Raw genomic sequence first — 27,273 nt, 5'->3', positions numbered from 1 at the left:
GCCCCTTAAGTGCTTTCAAGAATCTGTACTGATTGTTTTATGCCTAAAAATTACTCTGAAAACACGCGTTTTAGGCATTTTAACGCTTCTAAAAATACAGTTTAAAAACTTAATCCGAAATTAAAAGTACTTTTCGATCCTCAGCGAACTCTTAAATGCTATTCGTAAATAGGCCCCACTCGGATATCTTGAGTAGTTTTGAAATCGCGTTGTTTTTCCTGAAGCTCTGCACACCGTATGTGTGCCCGGTGTAGGCGGGGGCCTTAAACCCCGGGAGAGAATCCACGCCCCGCATCACTGCGAACACTGTACTGTGGTGATGCAGTTGTTTTCATGTAAATGTACAAATTTAAAAATATCTGTAATTTCACATGAATATTTATGTTCCGTTTACAAACAAATATTACAGTGTATCGACTAAGATGTAACCGATGTTCGAATTGAAGTAACATGATGATTGCTGTACTGATCATTCCGAGCCATAGTTTACCACAGTTCTGTGTAGGCTTTATAGGCCGTGTAGGCTGCCTCCAACCCAGCTTATGGCCTAGCGCATATTCACAGTCTTGACGTATACATATGTTACAAAAGAAAAAAAAATTCTTTTAAATGTTTTTTTGTTAGAAAACTCTTTTTAATAGAACTGCCAGTACGAATTTCTGGTGAAAAACCAGCGTGTTCGAGTGCAATACAATGAAATATGTCCTCACTGATGAGTAACTCATACAGTGTGACGAAGATTTTATTTCTCCCTCCCAGTTGAGCACAGTTTCAAGGAATCGCAGTAGCGGGAGTGTGGTGGTGGGGGCAGAGGTGTTTGCGACGTTATGGTTTCTACCGGCCACGGGGGTGGGGGGGGGGGGGTGAGTTGAAATATCCCACGCGCTTTATCGGAGCCGTAAAAAGTAATTTAGTGCCCGGCAGGCAGGAGGCGCCGAGCCGTTACCCGAGATAGTAGGCGGAGCGCGCGGATTCTGGGGTTGAGTTCTGACAGCAGAATGGCGGGGGTATAGTGGGGGGAAATATCGAGGGAGGGGATAGCAGGTTGAGGCCCCTGGCCTCGGCTGCACACCTGTTGCTGGCGAAGAAGCTGTTGGGTGTGAAGGGAGGGGCCCTTGAGCCCCACTGACGGCTGGTAAACAATCGCAAAGCATCCAGGCGTACCGGGTTCGCTTCCTGGCTGACGCAACGGCAACAAAGAACCAAATTTCGCGAGGTCACCTCGCCACTTGCTAGCGATAGATCTTTATAACTTCAATATCGACACCCCTCCCCCTCCAGTTTCTGTAGGGTTGACTGTTGACTCTGTTGATCACTGCAAGAGAGTGCAGTCGTAATTCAGCCTAGGTTGGCTTGGATAAAGCTTCGAAAAGAACTCTCGATTAGCCTGGTCAAACATGCAAAAATCATTACAGTTTTCTCATCAATAGTAATTTTGGTCCGATTATCTTGTACCACAAGAAGCTGAACCAAAAGGTTTGGCATCGGGCAGTCACATACGTGTTTCTACAGTGTCTTGCATCTACTTAAACCTGCTAACCTGAACATAATGCATGTTTGCTGCATCAGATAAGTAAAATAATATTTTGTCAAGAGACATTACGTTGATCGACTCGTCCCAGCATTTCACAAACAAGATTGCATCTCATGTTGCTGCTATCCGGTATACAATTAGAAGACACTTATTACCTTCATATACTTTATCTGCCAGCCATTCTTTGTGGTTTGTATCTTGAGCTGCATTTTAAAGCACACTCCAAATATCTCTTAGCAGCCTGATGATAAATGTAACCCACTTATATGACACACAAATAAAAGAACACTTCGTACCGATTTAAAGTCATCTTTGAACAAAGTGACAAAACTTCAGTGTATCTATGGCTCCTTGAGAAAGCACAAAGAATTATGAAATTAATCGAAAATAAGAATTTATTGATTTTAATAATACTCAAAAATCAAAGTGTATATTTGTAGCTATTAAATATTTCACAAGAATTATTTTGTTTAGTACAGTTTTGTTTGCACCATTTTGGGTGTAAAGATTGCAAAAACAGTTTAATTTTTCTCGCCACAATGCCATACCCGCAATAAAAAAACTTCCTGTGTTCGTAAATCGTTCGGCAGCCTTTGGTGGGGGGTTCCCCAATGGGGGGTGGGGGGATGAGCGGAGATATTTCTGGCTGGAATGATGGTAGCGTCGTAAAACTTCGCAGGATCTGGCTGCGACAGACCGCGCAGAAGAGATATATGTGTCGCGTCTCTTGTCCGCGCGGTGAGTAACGCGGCTAGGCACCCAGAAGCCTAGGGGAGGAGGAAAAAAAGCGTCTTTACCCGAGGAGAAAAATCACCACCCTTAGAGCCCAGTTTGTTTCTTTATCGCTTTCTTTCGCCAGTGTGAGGAAACCAGGGCTTCCTGCCGAGTGGAGATAAGAATTCGACCTCCCCCCCCCCCCCCCCCAATCCTCCCACGAACTGAGGAACAACCAAACTCTCCGAGAGGATCTATCACTCGCCGTAAATGTTCTGCTTCAAACTGGCATTGATATCAGGAAACGTTAGGTCCCCTCAGCGGTCCTCGCATTAAAGGATACTAAAAATCCAGTTCATTAAAATATTTACAGGAGCAAATATAACTGTCTTTCCATTCACAAAATGTGTAATCAAATACACAGTTGACTACTTATTTACAAGCACGATGTTAAAAGTCCTACAAAATTCGAGTGATTTCCTGGAATCTGGTTGGACTCCACAAAATTGTTCATGAAGTTTGTTTTTGTTCGTTCAGATATTTATCTGTTCATGATTTGGTAATACAGTTTTTGCAAGTTTGCTATTAGCAGCTAGACCTTTTGAAAGTATCCAGTTATCTAACATCTAGATCCATGCAATTTTGGCGAAAAAAAATGTTGATACTGCCTAGCTGCGTGTTTAAACACTGTAGCATCGTCTGTGTTTCATGTTTGGTTGAGTTTAGTTAAGCTGCATATCTACTCTCAACATAACAATCACAGGAGTTTTGTGCAAAAGCAAGTGTGTTCTGAATGACCTGTCAAAATAAGACAATGGCTACCTCTGTAAAAAAAATGCTGCAGTTATAAGAAATAAATTGTTGTCATGGCCATATCTTTTTGCAGTCTAATGAAAGGTTAGATTTTTTCACGATGTATACTTGGAAATACTAGCTGAATTATTGAATTTAATTTCTACATAATAGTAAAAATATAAATTAAATCAAAATTCGGGTGTTATTCACGTGTTATTTTCTGGAGACAGGTTATAATGCATTAACATATTCAAATTCCATTTCAATATCATGTATTTATTTGCTACTGCTATGTTTTACTTTCTTTCCTGGTCGCACATAGTTCGATGATTTTGTAAATGTAATTCAGTGAATTTTAGTCCTTCAAATCATGTCAAATAGCATGTATTCAAATGACGAGAGTCGTTCAGTGTACGAATGTTTTGCAATCGAGTGTGTCAGCAAATTCTTTAATAATGACATTATTCACAGTATAAATATATATTACAATAAATATTCTTCTGAAATTGTGGGCCAAAAATTATATATATATATATTTACAAGTAGAGAAGTGCAAATGATGTAAACTTATTCCTGATTATTTTGAAACTAAAGATTTGTGTTAGCAAGCGTGTTATTATATTCTAAATGTTTGTCACAAAATGGAACTTACATAAACTAATAATTATTTGTTTGAGCTAGCAAAAACACAATACTCCAGCTTTATCACAGACATACCACATTGTATTGTCTGCAGAATCGTTTTAGAAGAAGTACAATGTTTTCCCAATAAATATTTTAGTAATTTTTTTTTGTTATACATTTCAACAAATACAAAACAGAAATTGCTTTGAAAATATGTATTTGGGATCGAAAAAAAGTTGTAATTTGACCGACAAAATTCAGCTTAAAATATTATTAATAAAAAGAACTAAAATATATACGACATATACCCTAGTATGTTTTTTTTAATGTTTGGTATAAGCCTATGAAGTTGGATACTAGGTGATTATTTTATTGCAAATATTATAGAAAGAATTTAGGATAGACTATCAAGCATTTGGCGAATATTTAATTGAACGAATTTCTACAAACACAAGACTTTTCATTATTATTATTTTTAATTGGTATAACAAATTGTCGAAAAAAAATCAAGGAAAACAATGGTGTTAAACCAAATTATTTTAATTTAATTATTTTACAAGTTTTACGGTGTTTGTAGAAATATGTTCAGTCAAAACTGTATGTAAATATATTAGAAATATGCGGTTGCTTGAAATGTGGGTTTGCTGTAACTAATTTTTAGAAAAATATTTTCGTTCAAACAAACCTTTCTTCCAGTGTGTCCCAGGCTTTTTTTCTTTTTTTTTTTTTTTACGAGGATCTCCCGTCGGGGATCAACTGAAGTCCCACCTCGGAGCGGCAAAACGCACGTAAGCATTCTCCTTGGGTCGGATCGCCTTGTTGTTCTGCCGCGCCCTACAAATCCACTTCATCCGGGAGGACCTTCCCCTAGCCATCCGACCATCCGACCATCCCCCGTCCCACCACAGTGTCTCGAGAGGGCGCCCCGCGTAGAATATTAATCGGCCGGTCTCCCTCTTGATGTATATTTCAGCTCGAGTCACGCGAGCCGGGGTTTTGTTAGTAGGGGGACCACGCCGGTTCTGTACCACTTAACCGCTTATACCTGACCGCCGTGACGTCGGCAGGGTGATGTTTGTCCGGGGTGGGGAGGGGGGCCGGCGGGGGTGGACCTTCTCCCCCTTCCACCACCCCTTGCCGTTTGCTCGGTCTTCCGCTTCCATACAGCTTCTTCCCCCTACATGCAAGAAGCAGTCAAGTACATTTCCGAGTGGTTCACTGGCGCCGTTGAACCTAGAGACTGTACAAATTCGTGGCTCAGTGACTTCAATGTTAGACTGTAAATTTACCTGCGCACTCGGGTAAGTGTCACTTGTTCACTGCTCGCTTGAGAGACTTTGTAACTATTTTTTTCCTGCGGATTCGTTACTGCTTTGACTGAGGGTCTCTCATTGACTCACAGTCCTCTGGATAAAATGTGTGCCGATCGCAAAGTTTACACAGTTATAGAAATGTTTGAATTTCAGTCTATTGTGAATTAGATTTGCGAATATTTGTGGTCGCTACCACTGAGTATAGACCGAGATTGTATTTTGCAGAACAATTTACCTGCTTTGATAGTCTTCCCCATACTGTGCTCAGGTTCAGAATGTTTTTTTTCTTGATCGGTTAGTATTAGTTATGACAGTCCTTAAAACTAGTGTTAATTAAAATGTGTTAGCTATTCCACTAAATATCCGCCATTCACTTTAAAAAATATTCACGATGTAAAATATTATTTAACCTATTAAAGGTGCAAGAATTAACTACAGTGTACTAATCGTAATATTTTTTGCGAAATACAACACTTCCTACTGGAGACTCTAGTATCTGACTGTATTTATTGTCAAAATCACTTGATGTAAGTTTTTGGACATACGCCATTGCTAAGAACTTTTTCTGTTGAAGAAAAACTAATAAATAAAATAAATAAATAAAAATACCCAAAAAAGACAAAAAACACACAAAATTATGCAAACAGTTGCTGTTGTCAACAAGGATATGAACACCACAAAATATTCCGAAACAGGAATATGGTCAACAAATAAAGAAAAACAAAGAAAAATGTACTAAGAGAACGAGAAAAAAAACACAAATGATGACAACACAAAAATATTGAAACCAAAATAATTCAGCACAACAGTTTAAACGAGACAAAAAAACACGACAAAACGAAAATACAAACAAATACAATAGTTTTACCAAAACAGAAACAAGCGACGTTTCGGGCACTGCTATCTGCTCCCGTCCTCAGGCAGAGACGCACATGGTACGGAAACACACGAGCGACATAGAGGTAACAGTTTACCATTTCTGAGTGAGTTGGAAGTATAAATCTAACCTGGTAGTCAAATATTCCATGTATTTTTTTCTCTAACCTAATTTAACAATTGTGTGATTATTTATGGGAGGTTTCTATGTTATGAAGGAGGCAAAATGTGTCAAATTCCTTAGCTTAACTTGCTGGAAAGGCAGCAGGGATCAAATGATTGTTTTGGGTACACACTAGTCGTTGGAACTAATGGCATCACAACAGACTTCTTTATCGCAAACTCTTAAGACCAATGCAAGCTATAGTAAATCCAAGTTGTGTCTGCACAGAATCAAGGTCTAGATCCTAGGCTCAGTCATGCAAGGGGTTGAAATACGGCATGCTTTAAGACAGCAGGATAAATACAGGACAAGAAGTCGGTCAAACAGAAGAGTTCGACAGGGCAGAAAATAATCAACCGTGCTTTGGGCGAATGCGAGAAATGGTACGAATTCTACTTATAATTCTGTAACATGTAACCTCTCACAAAAATAGTACCAACTCTCTATATTTATATATTTTTGTCACTATTGTTTCGTCAATAGTGTTTGAAAGCAACTTCACTGTAATTGTCATTGTTCACAAAACAATGTTGCTTTGCAAGTGAACGTTGGTTCACGGGCATGGCTTTGATAATTTCGGGATGGTTTGAAGGACGCGGACTTAATCTGACCACTGGTGTGGGGAGGATGTGCTTGTCTGGCAACATTGTAGGAAAAGGGGAGGGGGAAAGGAGGCGATCCACCCCCCCCATCCCTTTCCAACAAGTGTGTCACTCCCTCGCCCCTCTTTCTCCTGCAGTCGCAGCTACCTCCACTACCTGCAAGAAGCATTCAAGTGCATTTTCGGCGAGGGAGGGGCGGACCGGCTCCCTTGCAGGGAGGAGCCCACCTCGTATTGATTCGGGACACCCCAGCCAGCCACCCCCAGGGTCCCAGGGCTACCAGGCGGCGCGCGGATTTCAGCCCCGTGGCCAGGACCAGGAGGGTGCCAGGGGTTGGAGACTCACACGGGAGGGTGTAACGAGGGGCGAGAGGGGATGGAGCATCCCCTTGGCTCACGCCGGCGTCAAGAACATCGCCTGGAGTCGCAGCCGCCCCGGCTAGGACTATGGATGGCGGCACAGCGGAATACAGAGTGCCCGCTATGACCCAGCCACTTCGGAAAATAACGTTCCAAAAAGAATAACCGCCCTCAAACTCCTTATGAATAGAAATACCACAACATTTTTTTTCAGTATTTTCTAGGGTCGGGTTAGGATCCACATTCATCTCAGGTGTTTATTGTCTGCTGACGTGTTTCAATGCATCTCCTGTTCACACATGACTAGGTAAGGTGATTTCAAGGATTTGTTTTTTAAATATCCTTCTCGTCCTTCAATGCATTTAAAATGACCTGTGCTATAATGACGATGTTCATTCAGAGAATGAACATTTTCAATCGAGACTGTCGTTAAATTAATAAACATATTATTAAAAATACACTTTAAAAAGTTTATCTAAAACTATTTCTATCACTAATATTCACAATAAAATATTTTTATTTATTTATTTTATGGACCAGTATTCAATATCAATAGCCAAAGTATAATATTTTAAAACACATATTAATTTTATTTGTATTGTCTTTTTTCATCCTGTGAAAATTTCGTTGCACGGTGCGCGCGAATCGTCAAAATTAATTCTCATCATTTTTTCCGTAACGCACCTAAATAAGTATAACTTCAAAAATGTTCTGTACATTTTACACAAGATTCCTTTGGAAACCAGTTGCTGGTAAATAGTTTGTAGTGCCACAAGAAAGATATTGTAACTTTGTACAACACATGACTATGATTATTTTTTGCATATTACTGAGTATTTATTACAAGAAAAAACAAATTAATTGTTTCAAACAATGAGGAAAATAATCGAATATTCAATAAATGGACTTTATTTTGTTTTATTATGATTATTAATGTTGGGGAGTTAATACCGGAAAACTATTCAGGGAACGGTTCACAAAGAACTTTAATTATTGGAGGTACCTGGAATCCGCACCCCGTATTTATTACGAACACTATTTTTAATGGCACAGACAATTTACAAATATCTGTAATTTTACGTAAATAATTCTGTCCCGTTTGCAAAAAGGAAAATCCACGGCGTGCAGCTTCGTAGCGCGTGTCTCCGGCGAGGCTCGCGAGGCGGGTTTTCTTCGGCTCCCACCCAGGGGGGGGGGGGGGACATGCGCGAGTGTCTGCGCATGTCTGATGAGGCGCCGCTGCACTTAGGCCCTATGGGACGGGGAGAGACACAGACAGACCTGGGCGCGCGCTGATCAAAGAAGAGACGCGCGGGTCTTGATCACGTCTGGAACGAGCAAGCCGCGACTGAGCACCGCCTTCCCCTCCCCTCCTCCACAACCCCCCCTCCATCCTCCTTCCCCTTCCTTACCATCCACCCCGTCACCCCTCGCGATCCATCTACGGGCTTCGTTTCGAATGCAGAATCTCGGCAGTACTCGACCTTATCCGTGGTCTTAAGGTGAGGTCTCTAACGCCATTTTGAATTTTTTTTTTAATTTGCTCAATCATAATAAACACTTTTAAAGAAAATTGATTTGCACTTTCAGAAATGATCCATTTGTAAACCATTTGCCAAAAAAAAAAAAAAAGATTGCAATACAGGAAAAATATTGTATATTTCTCAAGCGCATTGCTCCGGTTATTTCTGCTTATATGAAATACATTTTCTATTTGGAAACAAAACTGAATACTGAGGTTTAAGACGCATAATCATACATAAAAAAAATAACTTTATTGTGTTTTATTAAGCTTATTAATTTGATCAGTTAATCCTGGTAAGCTAAAGTGAATGGTTTTATAAATAAATTTAGCTAATAGAGACCTGTAAAATTCGCGGATTCATTTCGTGATGTGCTACAATTCAAATAATTATACCTTAGCGCTGCTTCTACCACTGGTTCACGGTTAATAAGGATTAATGAGAGCCAATCAGAGACCCTCGCTCAAAGAAGTGTCGAATCACAGACAAACCAGATGAGACGACTCACAAGTCAGCAGCCAATGAACTTGCGTTGTTTGCCCGAGTGTACAGGGGAATGTGCAGTCTATCCTGAAGGCCATCGAAACCGCGAATTTTTCCGGTATCTATTTATTAGCTTTACTAAATCATATATTCGACTGAAAAATATTTTTTTCGTGTTATTGATTCCCACCTGATTAAAATATTATTACTGTTAATTGGGTAAATAGGAATACACAAATTCAAACGAAACTCTGAATGCAATTTCAAGTCGCATAGAGTTTTTTTTTTTTAATCCACGGAGCGCTTTATAATTAAAAACAACCAGGAACAAATGGAGAAAGAAAATTGGAATATATTTTTGCCAGATGGAGCTCACGGAGAAAACCTACCTAAGTCTTGCCAGGAATAACAAGGAAAACAAAAGAAAAACCATCACAAGTTTACCTAAATCACCATCTGTAAATATTGCATTTAGATATTAATATACATATAGTAAGCATATATATTAAAAGGCCTGAGAATGCGGTTATTGATCTAATTAACATTCTTGATTTGCTGGAGAAAACAAAATACGACACGTTACACAATATTCTGTACCAACCATCCTTGTATTGGGAAATATATCCAAATCTGAAACTTTTTTTTTCGTGGAGGCGCAGGTGTGTTTAACAATCATTCATAGCGGCTTAAAAACAATTCGCTGACACGTGCGCTACAAATTTCCATCCGTACTACATTTTATTTAAACCCATTCACACATTTCCATTCAAAAATCGTGTAAGACTACAGATGTTACAGCGCATTATTTTCTTCAGTCACGCAATATATATTTTTTTTCGAACAACCCCACCGACAACTGCGATACGAATGGACGAATATATTTCACGCAGTAAATGCCTTGCTCTCCTCCCAAACAATTGCCAAAAAAAAAAAAAAAATTCAAACAACAAAAAAAATCCATTCTTTTTCTGCTGGTACATTCCTTCCTAATGGCACGAGCATCCGTCATAAAAAATGGCCGCAGATTTTTCTAAAAAGGCACGTCATGCTTTGTCACTCGTGTTTCACAATGAGCCGTGGAAACACGGCTGTTTGCGTTTCACAGCCGGGCTGGGAGGTGTTAGGGACGGCGGAGGAATTTTCAGGGGATTAAACTCTTCTAAACTACCCCGCACTCTACCTCAAAACAACACAGAGTACTTTTATTTTCACCGCCCTGGCTCTATGATTTTTTTTTGTTTGAAAGCGACTGATTGGACCGTTATATACGTACATATATATAGAGACCGGAAAAATACGCGGATTTATTCGGCGATAGGCTAGAATTCAAATACATAGCCTATACCATTATAATGATTTTGCTATTGGCTCACTGTTCATCTGGACGAATCTCAACCAGTTATAAACCCTCTCAACCAAAGAAGGATCGAATCACAGGACAAACCAGCCGAGACGACTCACAAATCGGCAGCAAATGAACTTGCGTTATTTTGCCCGAGTGTACAGGGGAATGTGCAGTCTATCCTGAAGGACATCGAAAGCTCGAATTTTTCCGGTCCCCACATATATACATACATACAGGGGCGCAACAACTACATTTCCGAAAGGGGGGGGGGCAATTTCCTTTTTTATAAAGAATCATCGATCCCCCCTATTGAAGTGGGGGGGTCAGGGGGTCCTCCCCCGGGAATAATTTGTATTTCAAGGTGGAAAATGGTGCTATTGAAGCAGTTTTATTATCTAAAAATTGATTACACAGCACTTTCTTTGCTCCCGTTTGCCCCCACTTCAAGGTTCCAGAGGGGGGGCAAAATACCCTTGCCCCCCCCCCCCTGTTGTTGCGCCCGGCTGCAGTTTTAGCACAACAAAATAAGTTCAAAACATTTATACGACTTACCTAGGCTCTAGTAAACGACTTTGAAGATTGAGCTGAATGTTATTGTTATTGACTGAGCGTCTGAATTATATTTAATCGAATGTTTTTTTTTCTAATACTACAGCGAATTTTGTGGCTGTAGCAAAATTATTTAATTGAAATGATTGGGAGTAACATCTCTATTTTACTACATATTTTTTTGTGACGTGTTACTTCCTCCAATTATTTTTTCCACAGCCACAAAATTAGTGGCTGTTATGGAACTAACTCTCAATGTTCCATCTTAAATACTTTCTCTGGTATTTACAACAGCTCCAACTTCAAAGATGTATACCAGCTTTGGCAAGCACTTTGGATCATGAGTCGTATAACGGTTTTCAGCTTATTTTTTCGTGATTAACCTGCTTCGGAAGTATGCGTGTCAAATTCAGAATCACTCCGTGTGCATGTGTGTGTGTGTGACTTTTTCTTTTCTATTATCCCTCGTAGAACCACTAATATTTGGTGAATTATTTTCTCTCCAGACTAGACTCAACTGCTCTGTACACATCCAAGTCACTTGAAAGCGTTCGTTGGCCTATGAATACCAAATTAAAGAATTTCCCGCCGTGTTTATGATTGGTTCAGCTATCCTTCTCCTTGTTTATTAACGGTACAGTTTATTTCAGGCACGCCGAGACAAGTATGGACTAATCAACAAAGTAAAGCAAACGTATAAGTGGTTGAATTATACTGTTACCAAAAATTACCAGTAATATCCTCGTGATTCTACGTGTGCCTCCTTGAAATGGAGCAAAGGAAAAGGATGGATATTTTTTGAGAGTATTCAAGAGGTGTTTAGAAAAATATACTTTCAAGAGGTGTTTAGACAAATATACTTTCAAGAGGTGTTTAGAAAAAAATACTTTCAAAAGGTGTTCAGAAAAATATACGGCAAGACGTGCAAACTCTTTTTTACACTACAGGTAACATTTCTGAGTATTTAAAAAAAATTACTTTAAGCATTTAGTACTGGAAATCACTATGCTTTGTTCATCGTGAACCCCAGTAAGTTGTTCATGCCATCAAAATGTCGCCGCTGCCCAGTAATCGTGAGGCAGTTACGAGAAATCTTTTAAATACTTATTTTTATTTATTCCACGCAGCTTCTTTGTAGCTGCTACAGAAGCACTATACGAAGAATTCATAGTTTATTTAAGGTGAACTTTTTTTTGGAAAGTCAGTAAATTTAATGTAATTTCTAACAGCGCACGCGTGCTTTCAATAATCTGTGCTGTTTTTTTTTTACTCTGAAAACACGCATTTTAGCATTTTATCCCTTCTATAAATACAGTTTAAAAACTTAATCCGGAAACCAAACTCTTATCGGTAGGAGCAGGCATTTATCGCGAAAAGATCTGAACACTTGTTAGACTGTAACAAGGTATACCCGCACCAGCGTTTTCTTCCTTGTGATTGGCGGCCGTCTGTAGAGAGAAGTCGTTGCCTTATTTTACCGAGCCACTCAGGGCGCGTTTAACTTCCGCACTGAATAACTGTGATTGGTATTGCTACAATCGATGTGTACCTGGGAGAAACTCACCCAATCACGAAACACAGACTGTGCTGCAGTTGTTTTAACTTTCATCGAGTCTCGAAATCTTTTCACGAAATCTGCATGCTCCTACTTATCGGTAGGGACAGGAAAAATTCGCAGGTACAATGACCTCCAGGATTAACTCTATAGTTCTACGTACACTCGGTCAAATGTCACCCTCTCATTGGCTGCTGTCTTGTAAGACGTCCGAACGTAGCAGCCTGTGATTCGATAAAGCTTTGGTCGTGCGTTTCTCATTGGCCCAGAGTCATCCAGGTGAGTTGTGAGCCAATAGCAGAGGCAGCACTGAGGTGTAACTATTTGTATTTTAGTCTATCGCGAAATGAATTAACGAATTTTTCAGGTCTCTACTTATCGGCCCTCAGCGAATTTTTAAAAGCTTTTCTTGAACAGACCCCCACTCGGATGTCATCAAATCGGTTTTTTTTTCTTTCCTGAAGCTCTGCTCACCGAGTGTGTGTTCCCGGGTAGGCGGGGGCCTTAATACTCTCAGTCAGTCTCGAGATATTTTCGCGTGAGATACGTGTCCTCCCCCCCCCCCCCCCCGCGCTCTTCATTATAACCAAAGGGGTGACAATTAAGGTCAGGGTGACCAACTAGGCAAGGGAGCCATGTTTGCCGTGAGGGGGTGGGGGGAAGTGAGGCCAAGGTTGCGACGACGGGACGTTACAGATCCCATTTTCCTCATAATCGCCTTAACGGCTAAGCGCGTTAGCTGTCGTCGCGCAATCAACTACGGGCAAAGGGCCCCCCGTGGATACTCCCCCGAAGGGCTTGTAGAAAATACGAAAAGGCTAGAGGGATAAGGGCGAACGCGAGGGAAAAGGCAAGGGGCAAAAAACCTTCGACCCCAGCATCCCCTTTTGCGCATAACCAAGTTCATTCTCAGGAGTTTCAATTGTTTTTTTTTTGGGAGTCATGTTCAAGGCAAGTTACCTCAGTGTAGAAACCGGAAAAATTCGCGCTTTGGATGACCTCTAGGATAGACTCCACAATCCCCTACATTCTCAGGCAAATGCCACCTGCTCATTGGTTACCGACTCGTGACACGTGTCAACTGGGACGCTTGCGATTCGATACTTTTTTGGTTAAAGGTTTTTCATTGGCTCAAAGTCATTCAGATAAACTGTGAGCCAATCAGAGAAGCAATATAAAGATACAGTTGTTTGGATTATATCATATCGCGAAATGAATCCGCAAATTTTTCCGGTCTCTACCTCAGTGTCCTTACACTGATCCCAGGATAATTAGTAACCAGCTCTTTTCGTAAATTGAAGGTAAAAATAATTTATGATGTGGTCGCACTTGACTCGTTAAAAATGATCTCAGGTGTTTCATTGCGTAGGGGCCGGAAAATTTCGCGGTTTCGATGGCCTTCAGGATAAACTGCACATTCCCCTGTACACTCGGGCAAAATAACGCAAGTTCATTGGCTGCCGACTTGTGAGTCGTCTCGGCTGGTTCGTATGTGATTCGATCCTTCTTTGGTTGAGGTTTTATAATTGGTTGAGATTCGTCAAGTTGAACAGTAAGCCAATAGCAAAATCATCTGAGACGTATATGTATTTGAATTTTAGCCTATCACTGAATGAATCCGCGAATTTTTCCGGTCTCTATTCATTGCATCATTGGTAAGGGCAGACATTTTTTCGCGAAATACTCGCACGCCCATTGGACTGCAATTTAGCATGCCTGCGCCAGAGGTTTTGACCTGATAATTGGCGGCCATCTGCAAAAAGAAGTCAAAGCCCTATTTGGACGCGTGTGCTTCGGCGCTGAATTACCGGTTTTTCTGAAAGTGAATATGTGCCAGACGCTACTTCTGCGTTTCGACTCTCAGCTAGTTTCGAAATCTCTCCGCGGAAAGAAAGTACGTGACTAGAGACCTGAAAAATTCGCGGATTCATTTCGTGATATGTAGGGCATGCAGAATTCGCGAAAAGATTTCGAGACTAGATGAAAGTTAAAACACTGTAGCATCGTCTGTGTTTCGTGATTGGGTGAGTTTATCCCAGGTACATATCGATTGTAACAACACCAATCACAGTGATTCAGTGCGGAAGTAAACGCGTCCTGAGTGGCTCGGTCAATGAAGACAACGACTTATCTCGCAGATGGCCGCCAATCACAAGGAAGAAACCACAGGTGCGGGTATACCTTGTTGCAGTCTAATAGGCGTTCAGATCTTTTCGCGAAAAATGCCTTCCCCTAGTGATATGCTACGATTCAAATAATTACACCTTAGCGCTGCTTCTGCAATTGGTTCACTGTTAAACTGGAACAATGAGGGCCAATCAGAGACCCTCACTCACAGAAGTGTCGAATCACAGGTCACCCAGTCGAGACGACTCACAAGTCAGCAGCCAATGAACTGTTGGCATTTGCCCGAGTGTGTTAGAGGATATTGGAGTCTATCCTGGAGGTCATTGAACCCACGAATTTTTCCTGTCTCTAAACATGTCCCTGGCGATTGGTAGAGACTGAAAGAAAAAAATCGCTCTTTTTCAATTGTTTTAACAGTTGATTGTAACTACTGTCCTTTTTAAAAAAAAAAAAACCCTCCCATTTACACGACGTATTCACGTTAAACAAAATAACTTGCGGCCGTGTCCCGACACAGCCTGACCAATGTTTATTTTTAATACCCCCCCCTCCCCCCTTTTTCCTTCCCTTGCACGCGTGGGGAGGGCAGTCATTGGTCAAGCAGAGCGCGCGGCTCGCTATTGGACAGTTCCGACCTCGTCTATTCGGACCGCGTCTGCCTCCATTGTTTGCGGAGGAAATTGCCATTTAGTTCCTTGCCCCGGTTGGCTCGCTTTGGCGCGCATCAATTTTAATCACATTTTGCTACATAACCCCCCCCCCCCCCCCATCCTTCACCAACCCGCTCTAAAACCTCCTTCCAGCTCCCTTCTTCATTTTCCACAGCGTCATTTTCCCACGGACAACCCCCCCCCCCCCCTTTACAGTGAAGTGCTGGCCTCTTTCTTACACGCAGCTCGTTCAAACACATCGATATTTGTCTTCCGCCTGGCTCCTCATATCGGCGCGTGTTTTTAAACTGCACTATTTTACTTTTTTTTATATAACTGAACTAATATCTAGAGACCGGAAATATTCGCAGATTCATTCGGCGACAGGCTAGAATTCAAATACACATACGTCTCAGATGATTTTTCTATTGGCTTACTGTTCATCTGGACGAATCTCAACCAGTTATAAACCCTCAACCAAAGAAGGATCGAATCACGGACGAACCAGCTGAGACGACTCACAAGTCGGCAGCCAATGAACTTGCGCTATTTGCCCGAGTGTACAGGGGAATGTGCAGTCTATCCTGAAGGCCATCGAAACTGCGAATTTTTCCGATCCCTACAAATATGTCATTAATTCCACTTATTGTTTCCTTTCTCTAGACATCTAAACCATGAACTGTTGAAGTGACTCCTGATTACAATAAAAATGTTTCATCTTTACCTTTGAAATGTTATTCTGTTAATGAAATAACCTAGTAGATTTACTAAAGACGGTTCTATTAACACAGTACGTCAATATTATATAAGTGTAGATTTAACCCAGTTATAAAACTGTTTGTTGGATGAAATTCCATATGGGGCAGACTCAACTACCCAATTATCAGAAAATCGCACAACGTTTCGTATTTCTAATTATTATAAGCTAAATCCCGCTAAAAGAACAAGAAAACACTCGCAATAAAATCAACAATCTAAAATAAATATTGGTTCATTATACACATAACATGGCTCTACATTTTAACCTGACGCAAAATACATTTCCAGCAAATTCTTTCAGCACTCTAATTAATTATGTTTGACGATTGTATGGTTATTAGCGACATTGTTTCAACAGCCGAAACACGAACATTGTTGCTACATCGTTTTTACTTACAGCAAAGTGTGTTTTAGTAGTTAGGTCAGTGTACATAATTTTATCCAGTTTTGGGATCAATATCTAGTAGGTAGGGAGCGGAAAAATTCGCGGTTTCGATGGCCTTCAGGATAGACTGCACATTCTCCTGTACACTCGGGCAAATAACGCAAGTTCATTGGCTGCCGACTTGTAAGTCGTCTCAGCTGGTTTGTCTGTGGTTCGAACTTTCTTTGCTTGAGGGTTTATAATTGTTTGATATTCGTCAATATGAACAGTAAGCCAATAGCAAATTTATCTAAGAGGTATATGTATTTGAATTCTAGCCTATCACCGAATGAATCCGCGAATTTTGCAGGTCTCTAGTTATCACGTCAAAAAAAAAAGTTTGTGTGTTCGTTGCGCGGATGAAAGCAGTTGTGAAGTCACCAGGAGATCCACCTTGGAATCTCAGTCGCCCTTTCTTCCTCTCTCGCCCTGCGATACCTCTACAAACCCTGAAGCCAGGAGTAATAAGCGTCGGGCGCGGTATTAGCCCGCACAGACGCTCAGCGAAACCACCCGCTAAACCCCTCGGCAGCCCTTGAGACAGGCGCCTGGCAGACGACAATTATTGCGCTCCAGCACTCGGTAGAACCCTAGGGGGAGGTTGGTATAGAGGGGGTGGTTATAGAGACAGAGCTGAACACTTCCACAGCCCCCTAGCGGTCCCGCTCTGCGTAAGGGCTTTAGTATACTCAGCCTCGCAGCCATCTTGGTCGTCACGTCTTCTCATTGCTGCTAGTAGCTGGCCTTCTATTGCAGGCTGAAGTGAGATACTACCGACATAAAAAAATAATCTTGATAAATAATAAATAGTAAATAATTAAAAAATAAATTATAATTTTAGTGTGGGTTGAAGTTAAATACTACCAACCTTAAAAAAATATTTACAAGTAACTAATCACTAGAGACCTGTAAAATTCGCGATTTCAAATCCCTAAAGGATAGACTCCATGATCCTCTATGCTCTCGTGCAAATTACATCTGCTGATTGGTTACCGACTCGTAGCACCTGTTGACTGGAATGATCGTGATTCGCTAATTCTTCTGTTAAAAGATTTCTCATTGGCCCAGAGTCCTTCAGATAAACTGTGGCCCAATCACTGAAGCAAAATAATGTCAAAAGTATTTGGACTCTATCCTATCGCGAAATGAATCCGCGAATTTTACAGGTCTCTACTAATCACGAAATAATAATAAATTAAAATTAATAAATAATAATTAATAATTATAAAAATAAAATTAAGAGATGTTCTACCAATCTAGAAAAATTATATTAAAAATATAAACAGGAAACAAGTCCGAGAGAACCTATAAATATGGCCTAATTATTTTTTCGCGGAAAGATTTCGTGTTTATAATTAGTTCAAAGTCAGGTGTTCTTTGGCTGATGCCACATTGCACTTTTTTTTCCACTGATCGCACATGATTCGGTAAGATGCTTTTTAGGTGTTTTTCATTGGTTTTCATTGTGCACCCACTTACAAGGGTAGTTCAGTGTACGAACATTCGCAGTCTAGACTGTCGCCATAAAGTTACAATAAATATGCAAGCCTCTTCAAATATGAAATTTAGTTTTCTGCAGTTTAAATTTGTGACGTTTTTATAATTTTTAAAATATATAATTTTTTTTCTCCGAGAGTGAGTTTTCTCTTTGGACATTTGATAAATCTTTCTTTGGTAATTCACGATAAAAAAAATACGCGTTATTTTTCAATTAAAAAAAAAATAAAACAAATTATTCTCGGAAGCTTTTGTGTTTTGCGAAGATTCTTTCTATGCAAATTTCTCTTTCTTCAAAAAGAAAAAAAAATGCAGGTTATCGGCTCCTGCATGAAGTGAAAGCACTTTCTTCCCACGCGCGGGAACGAATGATTCGTGGTGAATAGGGTGAAGGTGAGGGGGTTAGGGGGGGAGGAGCCCTGACAAATACTTCTGCACTTAGCACATTAAGGCTATTCAAGAACCCAAAAGAATGTCCCGTCGCCATGACCCTATTTGTACTTTCAGAATGTGGCCGTTTAAATGTGAACGAACTTAGGTACCAAACAAATCACACGCTAAATTTTATAAACCCATTTTAGATTCAGTTTTTTGAGGAAATCCAACCTTACGCCCTGTGACAAACAAACGTTTATAATTTAAGACATATTCCGTTCTCTTATACCCCCTAATTTCTAAACATGGAGAAAACACACATCATAATAATTGTTTATGCATGTCACCCAAGCTTTGTTTCTTACCTTCCCCTTAATTATTTCAGTGTTGCAATTTTTTTATTTATGAAACCAAACTTCTCTAAGGAGTAGAATATTGAAAAATTATGAATGTTTTTTGGTAAATATGATATGTTTATTATTTTTAACCTAATATTACAACTCCAGCTTGAATAGCTTCGAAGACATATGTTATTAGAAAAACAATATATATACCTTTTCACGCCATTATATATATATATAATAATTAACCTATGCGTTTATACAGTATATGGGCAACCTTGATTACAAAACTACATCGAAATCAATTAAATAGTTTTTGAGTGATGATTCTACAAATGAACAGACAATAAAACATTTTTTAAAAAATTACAGTTTGCGTATACATATAGACTAATCATGGATCCAGCCTTCATTTTCCTTGAAAACATAAGAATACTTTGGAAATATTTTCTTATATATTCGGCTGTTGTATAGTCTCACTTCAAGAAATTTTAATCACAAAAATTTGAAATAAATGTTTAATAATGTAAGCAGTTACTAAAGAATATTAGAATATCCATAAAGATTTTATTTTTATTTTTTTCATTTTTACTTAACTTTTACAATCTAGAATTATTTATTCAAGACAAATACAAAACAAGAATGCATTCCAATGAAATCATTGATATCTGTTTGAAATAGGTTATAAGCAAATTCATACAAAAGTTAGCTAAGTTTGTATTTTTTAATTTAAATTAATTACATTTGCATTGTAATGACAAGGACGTGATAGCTTGACAACATTAGACAACTAAAAAACGTAGATTATACAACGTAACAAAAATAATTTTACCCTGTAATAATTTTTAATTAATATTATGGATAGGAAAATTTGTTTTTACATTGTTGAAAATTATGGATGATACTGTATAAAATTATCATCAGTTTTGGTTAGTGTGCATGTTAAACGTTGCTGTCAACTTGTTGGATGAAGGCACTCGTAATTCCAGTTTTTATCGAGAAGATAAATACAGTTCAGCCTATTATTTTATAGTAATTATATACAACTACTGAATACAATATTTCTCTTCTTGATGACGAAGAGTCAAGTAGAGCTTTGTAAAAATTAATAAAATAAAAATATACGTAATAAAAAAAATTGTAAAAATCCTTATTTGGGCCTACAATAATTGGCTCCACAGTAATATCTAGAGCCACGGAATTTTCGCGCATTCATTTAGTCGCAAGCTAGAATGCAAACCTCCACACTTTCGCACTGTGTTCATGATTGGACCTTAGTTACTTGATACGCCCCTCTACGACCGTGAGCCAACGATGTTCAGCTAGGAGAGAAGTAAGCGATGCAGGTAGTGCCAGTTAACAGGGATAAAAATGTTCTCGCTAAGAAATCAACCAATGGGAAAGTAAACATGGGTCGAGCACACCTATAACTTTGAATTCTATCCTGAGGCCAGAGGAATCCGCGAAATTTATGGGACTCTAGTAATATCGTTACAAAGGAAAACTGCTTGTGAGGCAACTAAAGGGCCTTAAACGTTCGGTATCTTCACAGACCTCGGAGCTGAAGGGTCGTCCTGACAGCCGCCTGATTTCGAATCCTCCCAGGCCCGAATGGAAATTTTCCAGGACGAAGGACCTCCTTGGCAAGTTACTCCCCCCTCCCCCCACCATCCCTTACCATTCCTATCTACCGCCCTTTCCTTTTTCGGGTCCTTATTCTTCTCCGCCCACGCGATCGTGAGCACAAAGGCCCCGGAGATGTCTCTGGGGGCGAGCGCTGTGGAGGCCCACGCCCACACGCCCCCACGCCCACACGCCCCCACGCCCCCACGCTCGCAACACAAGCACCGCGCGGGAAGTCATCAGGCGTCGGCCAGCGAGCCGGTAGGTGCACATAGTCCATATGGGGGGGGGGGGGGGGAGGGGGCACTGGTGGTAGGTGAGGTATTCAGGGATTCGCGGCGGCCATATTTTATTACGTCACTAAGGCAATATGGCGTCCAGTTTGCCAATACAAATTTTTTTTTAAAAAAAATAGGCTAAGCATAGTTGTTGAGCATGTGCCATACAAACAGCTGTGCAATGACACAGGGAGTAGCACAATTTCATTTTTTTTAGAAGCATTTGTGTGAAATTACACCATTGGTACTAATTTTTTTAATTAAATAACACAACAAAATTTTAAAATAACTACACAGAAAAAATTTCTGTACTTTTGCAAAAAAAAAAAAATCCCTTGGAAACCAATTGCAATAATACTAAATATACTGTAACTTTGTGCAATACACGGCTACGGTAATTTTTGTGCATATGAAATATGTTTCCCGAGATAATGCTAAGTATTTCTTTCGAAAATTGGCGAATGATTTCATATTTTTCACCATGGAAAAAATACAAACGAATGTTCGATAATTTGGACTTTATTTTGTTGTGTCACGCCTATTTACCTGCGCAGTCAATACCGGAAAGCCAGTCAGGGAAAGGCTTACACAAATAACTTTAATATTGCAGGTACCGGGACGATAACAACAAAGCATAAAATGGCAAGGTTAGAATACGAAACCATGTACCTATATCACTTGCTGGCATTCTATTTCGTTTCCCACTCTAAGTGTGCAAATTTACAAATACGTAGAGACCGGAAAAAATTCGCGGAATCATTCGGCGATAGGCTAGAATTCAAATACAAATACCTTTATTATGATTTTGCTATTGGCATACTGTTCGTCTGGACGAATCTCAACCAATTTAAAAAAACTCTCAACCGAAGAAGGATCGAATCACACAGACAAACCAGCCGAGACGGACTAACAAGTCGGCAGCCAATGAACTTGCGTTATTTTGCCCGAGTGTACAAGGGGAATGTGCAGTCTATCCCGAAGGCCATCGAAAACCGCGAGTTTTTTTTTCCGGTCCCTACGAAATACGTGTAAATTTTTACCACGAGTGTTTCTGTTCCGGCGTGAACATAAAAGGTGTTTTTTTGCGAGTGCAGTTTTTGAGGACGTCGGAATCCAGCAGGTGTGTGGAGTTATAAACCCGGTGGTGTGGAGGTGGAGGTGGAGGTGGTGTGTGTGTGTGAGGTAGTCGGGAGGGGGAAAGGGGGTGGTAATGAACTGATAATGCCCGGCTCTTCAGACACCTCCCCGGTGACCCTCTTGACGCCCCAGGTCTCGTTCGCCCGACGCCCCCCCCCCCTCCAGTTGGAACCATCCCCACCGGTGGGCCTCCTCCACGCATCGTCATCACGACGACGACGTCGAGAACAAGAGGCCTGTCATCACGTCAGCTCGCACCGGCTCTCAGGCGTAATGTAATTAGCGAGATGGACGCCGACACGATGGATACTCTACTCTCCCCTTGAAACACTCTCCCTGCCACCCTCACCCCCCTTCCCAACTTTCCCTTTTCCGCCGAACCATCGCCGTCGGGGTTGAAAGAGGAAACTTCCTCCACCACCACCCCCCCCCCCCCCCACTCACCCACACACCCCAGCACGCACGACATAACGGACGTGGTGGTCGTCTTTGAACTGGCCACTTACCCCCCAAGGAAAGTGGCATCACACCAGTCACACGGTAGACCATCGCTCGCGCAAATTTCAAAAGAATTACCGGTTTTTTTTTTTACCACCGTAAGAAAAAAAAAATATATATATATATACGTGATTAATTCCCTACCCGAGCACACACACACACAGAGCTCCAGGAAGAAGGAAAAAAAAAACGCGATTTTCAAAAAACTACTCGAGACATCCGATCGGGGTCTGTTCACGAAAAGTTTTTAAAAACTTCGCTGAGGGCCAATTTTTAGTTTGGTTTCCGGATTACGTTTTTTAACTGTATTTTTTTTAGAAGAGTTAAGGTGGCTAAAAAAAGGCGTGTTTTCAGAGTAAGCTTTCGTCATAAAAAAAACCGGTACATATTCTTGAAAACACTTGAAGGACTTGCATTAAACTTTTGTCTTCAATTTTCTCCGCCGTATGTCATGGTCACCGCTCAAAATATCACAGTTGTCCTATGGACGACGAGAAAGACTGCGCGCCAATCAAGCATGATTGAAAAAAGCTATATATTTAATAATATTTTAAGCAATAAGAAAACAATGTAACTGTATAAATACATATTTCCTTAAAGCATAATTTTTACAGTCCAGTAATCTGTCATTGAAAAAAAGGAAAAACGGTTTCTTTCAGCAACAAGGTTCGAACCACGTCAAGCAGTTTATTGCCCCTTGAGCTTCTCAACCGCGCGCTCTACTTCCTCTCTACTACTGCTCTACCGAGACAAAAAAATAATGCCAGATATGTTTACTCTTGTTTTAAAACTTATAACTTTTTACTACAACTATATAAGTTTACCACATACATTCCAGGGTAGTTTCACTGGCATGAAGTTTCTTGTGGCACACCAGTACTTTTGGTATGTCTAGAGACCGGAAAAATTCGCTGATTCATTCGGCAACAGGCTAGAATTCAAATACATATACCTTTTATATGTTTTTGCTATTGGCTTACTGTTCATGTGGACGAATCCCAACCAGTTATAAACCCTCTCAACCAAAGAAGGATCGAATCTCAGACAAACCAGCCGAGACGACTCACAAGTCAGCAGCCAATGAACTTGCGTTATTTTGCCCGAGTGTAACAGGGGAATGTGCAGTCCATCCTGAAGGCCATCGAAACCGCGAATTTTTCCGATCCCTAGGTATGTCCCCTGGTGTTTACGAAAGTGACTGCATACGGGTTTGTGTCGCCGCGCGTGAGTGCGCCATATTTAAGACAGTTCCGTCCCCGTTTACAGTCTGATGGTTGGAGACAGACTAGGGCGTGGCGTTTCATCCCTCAAATTACTATCGTGTGTTTTTCCCGGGATTTCGAGTTGATTCCCTGACCAGTTCCATCTTCCTGGCTCATCCCTGACCTTCCTGGATGTGGTTTCAGTTGAGTAGGGGAGGGTTTGGGGTAGGGGGACCGCAGTGAGTGGAAACAGACCCCGCACGGGACAGTCTAATCGGGTGGCTGCGGCGATCGTAGAGTGGTCAGGGTTTGGGGGAGGAGGGGAGTGGGGGGACCCACACTGGGACTGGCTCGGAGGTAAAGGAAGGTCCGAGATGTTGGTACACTGCTTCCCCCTGGAGCTCGTAGCGGGGGCGAGAGTTGGATCGATTGACCCTCACGATGCGCAATTGTCTCTCCCGCCACACCGTATTGGGGAGGTATGGACACACCGGGTGATTTTCGCGAACGGGAATTTCACGATCGGGTGAAGGGGAAAAAAAAAATAATCCATCGATTTTGAGTTTCCCGAGATTCTGAGAGTGAATGGATCTCAAGTGTTTCGCTCGAGCGACCTCGGATTCAAACTTGGCATGTTTATCCTGGTGAATTTTAGTGATCCACTTCGGTGGACAAATAACTCGTACCTAGAGGAGGAGTTAATAATTTTGGCCATGAACATTTTATAATGTTTAATTTATAAAAATCTGGATTCGTTTGAGAATAGCTCATAATTGAATGGAATGTCTGAAGATGACAGTAACTAGCTTTTAGTACAGTCATTGGCGTTTAGTGTTAAATTCAATATTTTGGAAATGACGACAGCTGTAATAATAATATTATTAATGGGGACTACTTTGCAAACTTTATAAATGTGTAAACGTATGGTCTCTGCCTAAACTAAGGCAAATTTATTAATTTTAATGATAGTTAATTATGGCATAGAAACTTTTGTAATCCATATACAGTTTATAAATTTGTGATGTCTGTTTATACAATCCAAAATTAGCAGATCTAAAACTATGAATATAGCTTTTAATATTTCGCTATTTCTTCTCATTTCATGCTAGAATGAACTGTTCTGTGCGAAATAAAGGATTTTTTTTTTTTTAAGAATTCTCATTGCCCGATGTAAAGGGCATAATTGTTTTATTTGGGTAGAGTTGCACATGATTGGGCCAAAATTTCTATTTTTATTTATTACTGGTTTATAATTGTACAGACAGTGTCACGAGAACTGTGTTCCAAATTATTACCATTTGCTTGAATTTATTTTCCGTACGATGATTCCGCAAAATGCGCTTTCATCTAGCTAAGAGACATTATAACCTCAACAATGTATCAAATCTGTATGACATGACACATGATTTTTTTTTATCAATTAAAATGCTTCCCATAAGGACAGTAGTTGAACATAAGATGACAAAAAAATATATATTTTCGTTGGCTAGAAGTCAGGCAAGATAGCAAGTTCCATCAAAACGTTTTTCGTTAAATATTGACTCCGTGTTTTATAATAGCACTAAACAGTCACGCAAAATTTCATCATTACATTCAATTGCGTAATACTCTAAAACATTTGACAAGTAGCCAGTGACAAAATTTGTTACCAAACAAGAAACGAAAATCAGCTATCGTGATAAATAAAATGAAACCCTATTTAATTGATAGACGTGACAGCAAAGCAGCATTTGAGTTGAGCTTTACGCCTGTCGCAAAATGTAACTGCGAAACATCTTCCAGTCAAAAATAAAGTAAGTTCATAAAAGAATGTCCAAGTTATAAAATGTAATAGTGTTAACTGTAAGCATCATAGTGTGTTGGTTCAAGGTCACAATTAAAGAGTAGCTCGAACAGTTTTATAAAAATGCCTGCGCGAGTACTGCTTTGTTGTTTTCTCGCTTGCAGCGCCACTTACGCAAAATGGCGACACCTGAGCGCAAGTTCCCCAATCAGTAGAGGGTTTTTTTTTACAGTAGGATGACGCCCCTCCCCATTGGAATCTCTTTGTACGAGAGTGGTTGAACGTAGAAGTCCCTGACCGTTGGATTGGTCGTAATGGTCGAGACGACAGAGCTATTATTCAACTTGATGTAAGCTTTTGGACTTACGCCATTGCTAAGCACTTTTCTGTAGAAGTAAATTAAAAAATACCCAAACGACAAAAAACACAACATTTTTCTTTGTTTTTCTTTGTTTGTTGACCATATTCCTGTTATGGAATATTATGTGGTGTTTATATCCTGTTGACAACAGCAATTTTTTGCTTAATTTGTGTTTTTTGTCTTTTGGGTATTTTTTAGTTTTCGTCTACAGAAAAACGTGCTTAGCAATGGCGTATGTCCAAAAGCTTACATCAAGTCATACACTCCCATTGCACAAATCTTTCAAAGATAATAGAGCTATTATTCGCTGGCCTCCATGTTCACCTCACATAATGCCATTATATTTTTTTTTCCTTTGGGGCTTTATAAAAGATCTTGTCTACGTTCCGCCGCTACCTAATGGTTTGCCAGAGCAGAGACACAGAGTTGAAGAGGCTATCGCTTCCACTACTCCGGACGTGTTAACCAAAGTGTGGGAAGAATTGAACTTTATGTTGTATGTGTGCCATATAACTAAATGGGCACATATTGAACAAAGGTTATTTTACCTTCAATTTCGTGTATTATTTGTTTTAAATATACCTACCATTGAAACTGGGACATTATTTTATGGACATTCTGCATATTGTTCAGGCGACACAGTAAAATATCTTTTTACGTTTAACAAATAAACTCTTTGGAAGCTAGTTGCCAAAATATTTTATCGTAATGCGACAAATAATATATGTACCACTTATAAGATGTGGGTTTAGGAAAACCAAAAACTTACGCGTTCTTGGAAAGAATCTTTATATTGGGAAAATTGAATTGCAATTATTTGTTGTTTTTTTTTTGTGCATACGTCGTTGCCGGTTATACTGTATGGCATAGGATAACTTCAATAACAGACAAAAAAATCTAATACGCAAACACACAGAAAACAAACAAGAATCAGTTGATGTAAAAAAATAATTGCACAATATATTTGTTCGTACATGTTGAAACAAATATATAAAGTTAGTTCAAACATATATTTTGTAAAAGGAAAGATTTCGTAGGCCCAAAAAATTTTTCGTCCACACACCTGTATATTTTGTTAGATATACAATTTTTTTTTTCCTTGTAAAATTTGGTAAGGCAAACAAAGAAAATTGGTAAAAGCAAGTAAATATTCATTTCACCACGTAGGTACTCTGTAAATTTTATTTGTAAACGGAACAGAAATATTCATGTAAAATCATGCGATACCGGATTCCTATTGGTTGATAATAACGGAGGGGAAAATTAATGACGTCATGTTAGTAGGGCAAACAGGTTGTAAATAGACTATGGAAGTTATTGAGTTGGTAAAACTAGAGGTTATTGTTTTGATGTTAGCGTGAAAGTGGTTATGGAATGTGTTAATTAAAACAGTGCTTGAATAATAAAAAACTTAAATGTACACATAGTTGTAAGAAGTGTTACATAAGTAAACAGTTTCGGTAGAAAATAAGTATCGTGGTTGTATGATAATAAGCGGAAATAAAATCCGAAGAGGAAAATTTAGTAGGGAGAGGTATTTTGACGTACGTGGAATATCTACGAGGGAAATATCAACAGCGAAAAATAATTGCCGTAAAGCCAATAAAGGTTAAGGGAGTACTAAGTGTTTTGCGATCGCGTGAAGAGTAAATTACAGCAGATATTTAATACAAAATAGAGTTCGCGGTGATTGTGGGCATTCATGCTTTGAATAAATAGTTTAAGTTATTTGTAAACCCTTCCTTAATAGCTTTCCAGTAATTTTTAATGAGCGCATGATAGA

The 27,273-nt window shown here is 39.8% G+C and overlaps 2 protein-coding genes across 5 annotated transcripts in view; one reads left to right on the top strand and one right to left on the bottom strand.

The window, feature by feature from the left end:
* LOC134536481 (phenoloxidase-activating factor 2-like) overlaps positions 1-22,115 on the bottom strand; it is a 127,237-nt gene extending 105,122 nt beyond the window's left edge. Inside the window, exons 1-2 of the mRNA XM_063376202.1 lie at positions 22,091-22,115; positions 20,287-20,385 (exon numbers count right to left, since the gene is read on the bottom strand). Coding sequence (XP_063232272.1) covers positions 20,287-20,385; positions 22,091-22,115 — 124 coding nt within the window. The remainder of the gene's footprint in view (positions 1-20,286; positions 20,386-22,090) is intronic.
* The window catches only part of LOC134537049 (octopamine receptor Oamb), a 189,524-nt gene that overhangs the window by 75,619 nt on the left and 86,632 nt on the right, over positions 1-27,273 (top strand). The gene's annotated exons all lie outside the window — the stretch shown is intronic.

This window comes from Bacillus rossius, chromosome 11 (assembly GCF_032445375.1).
Source record: "Bacillus rossius redtenbacheri isolate Brsri chromosome 11, Brsri_v3, whole genome shotgun sequence".
Taxonomy (NCBI): domain Eukaryota; kingdom Metazoa; phylum Arthropoda; class Insecta; order Phasmatodea; family Bacillidae; genus Bacillus; species Bacillus rossius.
This window is presented reverse-complemented; position numbering and strand designations above follow the sequence as displayed.